Below are 9,569 nucleotides of genomic sequence, written 5' to 3'. Positions count from 1 at the left end.
ATATATATATATATATATATATATATATATATATGTATATATTATTTGCATTTCTCATGGGAAACTTTAAAATAACTAATAAATTTGTAAGTCAGGTCATTTTTGTATAAAATGTTTTCTGATATTTCAGGAAGGATAGAACCTACCTTGCATGGTTAGGTTAGTATGTTACGCGTATATTAGATAAAAACAAAATCGTGGTTTTCAATTCCCTTGAATATTATATTTTGTAAACATTTGTATTATTTTGAAATACCTTAAATGTAGGGTATAGACCACTTTCTTTTGTTCTTAAATTTGTTCCTTTTGAGTAACCATCCCAATGATTACCGGCAATTGCGATATCATCACCAACTTGTAAATTTATTTCATGTGGACCATTGGCTCGATGAGGTAGTACAGCTGTATGAAGTCTACGTTTTTGACCACCATAGTAGTATATGTCGTCTAATGAGGTGTACATAGTTGATGCATCAGGATGAAGACTATTCATTATCTCATAAGCCACTCGACAAACCTATAAATATAATAGTTTAATCTAATTTCATTTATTATTTTTAATTTTACATTTTTATCGGTTTTATCAATTACCTGAGATGAAAATGTACAAACTAAGTAGTCACTAAGTGACAAAAAATGGATGTCTGTAATGATTCCACTAAGTGATTGATCAGAATAGCGTTTACTGATGGATGCTGTTTTAGATATATCTTCATCGCCAATAATTTCATACTCAGGATATCTTAACAATATGTTAAGTAATTAATAGTTTAAACAGTTATTAGCAAATACACTGTACATACTTGCGTTTAGCTTCAGAAAACAATTTTGGTTCATCTGTAGCTAAGTAAACTCGTTTTTTGTCAACTTTATCGCTTAGTTCTTTATACTTATAATATTCTTCAACGTGTATCATATATTCATCTAGTTTATGGAATGCAGCTTCTGTACCAACTTTGTCAGTTCTTCTAATATGCACTCTAAACAAATAAAATTAGTTTTAAATATACTAAACTAATCATGATTTAGAATATAATGAAAAAATTAATATAAACTAAACTACCCAACGATTGGTTTTTGAAAATTAACTTTTTTAGCGTATTCATTTAATTTGTTACTAGTTGCTGGTTGAGGCCGGAGCATATATTTCAGAAACTGGCCTATCCACCACACAACAGGATCTCCATGTAAGATATTTAACCGAGGAGCCAAATCTTCAGGTAATGCAAGAGGAAGAAAAGGTGGTCTTGGATTGATTGAGTCAATTATAGGTAACGTAATAACTTGAGTATTCCGATGACCTATAGAATATATAAAATAGATTAGAACTTTAAACAATAAATAATAATATTTTTGAATTACCTGGCCACCTATTGGTTGTTTCACCATTTGGCAAAAGACATGTATCACTCAATGGTAAGAATACATCTTGCCATCCTCCTTTAGAATACCTCCAACCTTTAGATCTTAAAATTAATGTTCTTTCGGTAGCATATGCAACAATAAAACAATAAACAACGTGATGCAGTTGACAACCATATCCACAACCCTATAAACAAGATAAATTTTTAAGACTAAAAATATACAAAAACCTTTATAACAAACCTTATTTAGGTCACAAACTAGTTTTCTTGCTTTTGCACAATCAAATGGATTTTGTAAGTGTTTTAATCTTTTTTGAACTAAATTACTTAAATTTTCAGATTCCTGTTGTCTCCATTGTGAATGACCATCAATTTCAGCTAAATTTGTCACATCTTTTAATAAAGACATATAATGTTCACCAATATTTTTTCTTATTTTTGCTATACGATCTCCATTATCAGCCTCTTTTTCCAATGATTGTAATTCAGAATTGGCATAGTACCAAAGCTCTTTGGTGTTAGAAAATATACGACGACGTAAAAGTTCATACTCTTCAGATGGACTATTCAGTCCACCTCCTTTAGAATTTTGTATGTAAGTTAGAAGAACTTTCTTATTATCTATTCTTGGACTAAAAAAAAAAAAAATTACAATTATTACTTAGATTAAAAATGTTTGTTATGGAAATTAATTGTTTTCTAGTACCTATTAATAGATATTTTATTATAACATAAAATTTGAATCTCAGTAAATTAATTAATATTTGAATTGAAATGAATGAAAGTGAAAATTCTTTTAAAACTTGTGCAAACCTCAATAATTTATAAATATTTGTTACACATTACTTGTCATTCAAATCCATCACTAAAGCACTAAGCTCAGCATTGCTTTTATGTAATTTATCAAGTTCACGTATTGCCTTGGCCAGTCTTTGAGATGAGTCTCCATCAGTGTTATCTTGCTGTCGCACTAGTTTAACAGTTACCAATAAAAACGCTACCCACGAAAATGCTAGAAACGCTAAGATGCGCAGCCAGCCTTGTTGCCTCATCCTCCAATGATTATTGATTCTATAAGATATTTAAAATTATTAAAATAATTTAAGGACAGTTTTCAATATTATAGTTAAAGAGTATTTATTGGAATCTAGAAAAAATAATTATAAATAATAATGAACATTTCTATTTAACACTTATGCATTTTTATGTTAATTATTTTTTTAGAATAAACATTGTAATTGTTAGAAGAAAATGAAAAACAATTTTTTTTTTTTTTTTAATAAGTACCTACCATAAATTATATAAAATAAATGCTAATTTAATTAGATTGTTCTGACTAATGACTAAATTATTGAGTTGAATTCTTACAGATAATTGCAGTAATAATTTATGTACTTAACATTTGAAAACAAATTTAAATTTTATTAAAGTATATATTTATAAATCTCAATAGATAATATAAAATACACATATTATTACTTATTACAATTATGATTTACATTTTTTAAATGTAAGTTTATTAAACTATTCAGTATACTTGATACTTATTATTTTTCAAGTAAAATTAGATATAATTTCTCTGTAAAAGTATTTAAATGATTTTAGATATTGTTAGTAAGTGTCCAGAAAAAAATTGAATAAATAAACATACGTAAGCATTACAATGTAGGTCTGTGCTGATTGTACCTCATATGGCCATAACTATCCTTCATGATTATTTTTTGACTTGTATACGTTCCTCTTATAAACTTTTAAGTTTATAATTAATAATTATAATTCTTAATTAATATCAGTAGCATAACACTGTATATTTAAAATGCAGCATAAAATATGAAAAAAAACACAAATAAAAACAATACAACACGAATAGAATAAAATGATGAAAATATTTTGTGCGCAGACATAGCGTAACAGTCCATATCAGGGAATGTGATACAAGATGAACAATGTATAGACAACATACAAAAACTATTGATCAGAATGAGACCGATTATAAAATACAGCGATAAAACGTGACATGCAACCAATAACAGAGATTTGAGCAATTCAAATTACGACAGGGAAGTACTTGTAAACGACACAAATGTTTAGGTGCTGACGTCGTGCGACAGGAACGGCACGGCACGTCGTAAGAGAGACGATGCCTGTACGTGGTACCTATGTACGGAGGTGGGAAAAACGTCTTAGCCCGAGGAAGCCTTAAACGTGGACACCGTAAGGGATCACCCAGTTGAACGAGGACGGTGGAGCCGGTTTTACCTGGACGGTCACCATGTCGGCGAGCAGGACACGCGAGTTTCGTCAAGCGACGACCATCTCCCGTCCGGAACGATGTGTCAACAGGTCTTCGGACTGGCCACGGTTGCCCCGTGAGTGCTGGATATCGACGAACGGTTTCCGCGGACCGCGGCGTGTGCGCGATCCTAGACCGTCGTTGCCCGATTCACGCCGCGATACCCGAAGCTTATTACCCGGCGGTGGCCAACGCAGCAGTCGGTGCGTGAACTGTTATGCATTATTTTCTCTCCGGTCCAGCACCGTTTCCAATGCGCGCGGTATCACCTCGGGCGCGCGTTATCATCACTAGCCTTATCACGCTCCGACCCGCCCAGTGCGTGCGCGTGCGCGTCGGTGGTGTGCGCACGCGCAGAAACCGGGGCCGTGACGACGTTCGACGATTGAACGGTTATAATGAACAATTCATGACAATTGTACGACAATCGTTACGATCTTCTTGGAATGCCGCCCAAAAGTCGGTGTACGGTCAGGGGCGGATACAAGGAGGGCCATGGGAGCGATGTCCCTCTCAAAATGTCGCGAAATAAAAAAAAAATGACAATATTAAATGTCGAGTTATGACAAAAATTACATTTTTTTTCTATAGCAACTGTATATATAGACCTTGAGTAAAAATTCAGATTGATTAATATATATGTTAATAGAAAACAAATAGTTGGTACTCAGTAGATTTGAAATATCTTATATTTATCTCATCATATTGTTGAATTACGCCATATTATATGTATTATATAAGTTATTCAGTTTAACACATCATAAAAAAATAGAACGGTATTATACGTATACGTTATAGTTATTAAAGACGTAATATTACTCGTGTCCATCGTTGGACACCGATAACGATCGGCGCCATTACTGATTTCTATAAAAGCAGGTACCCAATTATTTATTATTGTGAAACATAAGACCCTCCGGCTTCCACAGTTCTCTCAATAAAACAACTGTTTTGAAACAACAGTCGGATAACTGAAACTAGTTGCGCATATAACAAGTATTGGAGTGCGAGGACTGTAAGAATATATCAATGAAGTAGATAGTATCCTAAAAAAAAATTACCGAATTTTTCCTGTTTTTGAAAAGGTAAAGGGTCAATGTAAAAATTAAGGAATGCACCACTTGTCAAAAATGTCGGCGCACGCCAGTGATACAACTATTTATTTTGTTACGATATTTTCTTCTCGTGTTCAATCTTACGGTTGGTTTTGCAGTCGGATATGCGCTCTTCACTGTTTCCTGTTTCCAACCAATATCTTCAGTTCTGAGTAGCTTGATACTTGATAGTCTATCATTGGAGATCATTTGTTCGACAGATTAATTTATTGGACGTCTTTGGTATTTTTCACCTTAAATTTTCCTTACTATTATTCTATAAATTAGTTCGTTTTCGTGGTCAATCATGGTTCATCGTCTTACTTTAATGGTGTTATGTATCTCTCTGCGTTAATTTATTTCACTGAGAACACTTTTGTTGGCACGGTGTCGTATCCAAATCACTCGCAGTATCCTTCTCCAACACTATATTTCAAAGCTTTCGTGGATTCGTTGTTCTGCCTTGTTTAGTATCCAGGTTTTGCAGTCGTATAGCACCACATTCCATACGTATACTTTTATGAAGCGTTTTCTCACCTAACACTCATGCTATTGGAGTATAATAACGTTCTGTTATTCATAAATGCCGACTTTGCCTATGCGATTTGTGCTGGATCTTATTTCCATGATGCACCTGACGTCCCGGTTAATTGAGCTGCCTAGGTATTTAAAATTTTTGTTCCCTTATGCCAATAATGAAACGAAAATAAATAACGTTAATAATACTGTAGCAGCAAAAATAGCAACTTCCTACTCAATGAATGAGCTGCTGAGTTTGTGCCGGGGTTATGAGTGGTTCTTGGACGAACAAACAATAAGCGAGTTTGCTTTATTTATTTGATTTTTGATTTTTTTCAAGCCGCTACTTGACTTCACTACTAATAGTTTCCCAAGTCTTTCTTATTGCTCTGTGGATATATTTGCTCATTGAACATTCCCAAAGTATAAATATCAAATACAATTTAAATACATTTTTTGTACAAAATAATCGGAATTATCTATCGGTGCTGGTTTATTATATTTAGGATCAGCTAGATGCTTTGATGTGGGGCCACTCTGCTTTTGTCATTCGTTCCGATGGGATGAGACCGGCTATCTGGGAAATCACAAAAGCCTTGACTATAATAAACTGAGAGGTTTCATGTCTCACTCGTCTGATAGTTAAAACTGTTTTTGCCTTTATAGATGGAACTGACATGCCAGCAACAGTTAGAACGGCTACACAGCACTTTTGTTGTGGTAAACCTAAACGTTTTTGACAATGCTCGGTAATACAGGAGCTTTAGTTACCACTATCTAATAGAGCCCATGCTCCTTGTAGATGAAAAATTCACTTCACTAAAATACGCATAATTTCCACAAAATTAAGGCATCGGTGGTTTTTTAAAAATATAATTTTCAAACCATTTCACCAATCTCCTCACCCGTAATAATCTCATTATAACATTATCAACAACATTATATATATATATATATATATATACTTCTAAAAGCGCAAATATTTTTCTCGAAATCGCAAACAATGCTCAACAGGGCCTTACAATATACCCTACTCCATATAGTATGCAATTAGAAAAAAAATTAGATAGCGCATAACAGCGCGTGACGCTGCATATCAATCAAACAAGTTGATATAAACGAACATAGCAATTTTATGATAAAACATATTTAAATACTAGAAACGTCTATCCGTTTCATGTGTTTAAAAACGTAAAATAAATATAAATTTGACATAAATTTAAACCTGTACTTATAAATACGTAAAAATAACATGTAAATCCGTGCATTACGCTTACGGTTACGTGAAACCTACAGGCTTTTCAAACATATCCGGCTTATACAGGCGACGAGAAACAGTACTGTTCTCTAGACGCGCATATTTAATGTTTATCGAATATCTGCTGGTCGATACGTTTACTTAAGGTCCTGCCAGTAGTGCCGACGCAATTATTTGCTATGGGCGCGGCTCTATTAAAGAGATTTTACGCTCCACAACTGTACAAGATGTCTAGTCGATAATCGTTATCCGTGCAATTATACTGTTTTAACAATGCGATATGGGTACCTATGGGCGAGGACGTGAATACGGATTTAACGAAAAGCCGATACGAATAGTTAGCCGAGTTTGGAAGTTCGATAGTTCTAACGAGTAAAAAAAGATAAACGTGATTCGTTTAATTCGTTGACTAAGAATATATCTTAACTTGTACCACAGCTATAGACAGTGGTATCCAGAGATGGAACCTAGGAATTTTTGCGCCCGGGTAAAATGTTAAAATTACGCCCTATCCATAGACTAATAGACAAATACTCAAATAAATTGTGTTCCTATAATCAATATACAATCGTACTTAATGAGTTTTAACCTAATACCAGTATTTAACGAAGTTAAAAATATCAAATTAGTTGTTAATAATCACGAAAATTACACCCTCTAAAATGTTACGCCCGGGGATAAATCCCCGACTTCCCCCCCCCCCCCAGATCCGGCCCTGGTGGTATCTTCAATCGCGACTTGTACGGAGGCCGTTCGTACGCGGTTATATTTTTAAAACGTTTGGTTTACGTTCCCAATACCGTGCATATATTTGTTTACGATGATTCATGCGTGTACCCATTGACTGGCCGTGACGTCACGTGCTGCCACGGTCCGTGCCGTAACTGTGCGGATCGGTCGATAATAATTTTCGTACAACCGTTTACGGCAACAGACGAATGTGACGAGTGGATCGGTTTCGGGCCGAAGACGATCGAGGGTGGCGGCGGGACAGGTTCGTGGCCGTAATACGAGGACGAATTCATACGACGGTGATACGGTTACACACCTAATGCCAGTGGCGTCGGTGCGGTCGGTTTGCGCGCGACTGTGCTCGTCGAAACGCCGCGAGTGGCACTCGTCGTTATTGTTCGTCGCCGCGACGTGTCGACGAGATCGCATAAACGATAACCGTGACGGTGGACCGGACGCGTTCGTCCGATCGTCGAGAACGTGTGCACGCGCCCGTGACGTCCGAACACGTGTCCTCGGGATCGCGCACTGATTTCACCCCCCCCCCCCCCTCCCTGGGCGCACGTGAATTCCGCCCAAAACGAACTGCAGGTAAAATAAGTAAGGCGCATGCAAATTCCGCCCGAAAATATTGATGATCAATAAACACGTCCTACGTGTACTTTGGAAAATTGAAAATTGTCTAATACTAAAAGTATATTTCCGCGTCCTGATTCGATTAATTTAGCCGTTATAGCGTATAAGCGTATAAGACTCTAGGACGTGTACCGAACACAATGTACAGTATTTCTATCTGATATTTCCATTTTGTGGCAAAGTTGATAAGATATATAATCAGAACATTTTTTTCGGGCGGAATTTACATGTACCGTTTTTACTCCGATATTTTCCATGGCGGAATTTACCGTACACAATGCCCCTCCCCCCCCCCCACACACACACATACCAGCTGTCGGGAAACCGCCGAACTGTTTTTCACTTCGGTCACGCCTAGTGTTTCCATAAATTTATAAGGCGAAACCGGGACAAAACAAACACATATTGAGTAATATACTTTTTATACGACTTTTATATAGAAAATAAAATATATCTATATCCTCTCTATATCTAGAGGACGTAAATAAAATCGTCAAAATTAAAAATTAAACAATTTTACATTTCCTTAAACGTAGAAGCCGTGATATATGCACGTCTCGAAAACATTTCTCGGGACACCGGGACACGAAATCCAAAACCGGTGACAATTCCGGTTTTTCGTGACGCATGGAAACCCTAGTCATACCGGCCGCTAAAGAAACGTTGTGTAATGCGTACAAAACGAAACCGATCAACTATCGTGTTCAATCTCCATCGATAATTATTGCAATCAAATCACGTTCGTCCCGTACGGAATGCATCCAATAGCAGAGGCCACCTTCCCTATGCCGTCCGACGAAATATGTCCGCGAACTAAATGTACTCGGTGAAATGAATACAAGGTTTTTACGTAAATTATTGGAATATGGTATTGTTCGAAATCTGATTAAAATCAATTCACATGGTTTTAATCGTACTTATTAAAATGATTCCAATTTTATTTTATACACATTTGCGTTACAATTTTGTATATTTTTAATACATGATTATATAGTCATCCGATACAATTAGGTTATGAAAATTTATAAATTCACAAATTTATGAATATAAATCCTAGATGACGGATAAAATATGTTATTCGTATACTTATGATGTAGGTTAATTTTATTGTATAGACTGCCTCGGATTGTTAATATTATTGGCAGAGTTGTGATCGGATAATTTTTTATATCTTTCTAGATATTGTTAAAATTTCTGAATTCAATATTTATCTAGATAGAAATGAGATGAATTTTTTTACATTTAATTCTTAAAACGTTATTTAGTTAAATATTATGTTTTTTTTATAAGAGGTACATAGGAAATATTAGAGACTATATAAATGTATATATATATATAACCTAACCTATATATTTAGCTTTTAGAAATCTATTGAAAATTGTCTCCGATTTATATTATTTTTATTTTAATAACACTAATTGTATTTTGCATGCTTTGCATATTTCAACATTTTTATCTTCTTTTGCATATTTAATGCATATTTTTATTATTCCTTATAGTAACGTTTCCCAAATAGTGGGTTGTAACCCACTACCGGTCCACGAAAATATAATACAGAGTCGCAGAATTTAATGAAATTCCCATTTAAATTTGTTATTTATCATTTTGTTTGATAATTTGAAATTTTAGTAAAAATAAATTCATTAAGACGAATATTAACTATAATTCACAAC

General features: G+C 34.7%; 1 protein-coding gene across 1 annotated transcript in view; it reads right to left on the bottom strand.

Annotated features, from left to right (window-relative positions):
• Positions 1-3,950, bottom strand: part of LOC112690582 (alpha-(1,6)-fucosyltransferase-like) — a 4,893-nt gene extending 943 nt beyond the window's left edge. The window contains exons 1-8 of the mRNA XM_025564619.1: positions 3,624-3,950; positions 2,211-2,435; positions 1,606-1,996; positions 1,363-1,549; positions 1,064-1,301; positions 804-980; positions 592-742; positions 257-517 (exon numbers count right to left, since the gene is read on the bottom strand). Coding sequence (XP_025420404.1) covers positions 257-517; positions 592-742; positions 804-980; positions 1,064-1,301; positions 1,363-1,549; positions 1,606-1,996; positions 2,211-2,416 — 1,611 coding nt within the window. The 5' untranslated portion in view covers positions 2,417-2,435; positions 3,624-3,950. The remainder of the gene's footprint in view (positions 1-256; positions 518-591; positions 743-803; positions 981-1,063; positions 1,302-1,362; positions 1,550-1,605; positions 1,997-2,210; positions 2,436-3,623) is intronic.
• Positions 3,951-9,569: the final 5,619 nt, after the last annotated feature.

Source organism: Sipha flava, unplaced genomic scaffold (genome assembly GCF_003268045.1).
Source record: "Sipha flava isolate LNK unplaced genomic scaffold, YSA_version1 50_pilon_pilon, whole genome shotgun sequence".
Lineage (NCBI taxonomy): Eukaryota > Metazoa > Arthropoda > Insecta > Hemiptera > Aphididae > Sipha > Sipha flava.
This window is presented reverse-complemented; position numbering and strand designations above follow the sequence as displayed.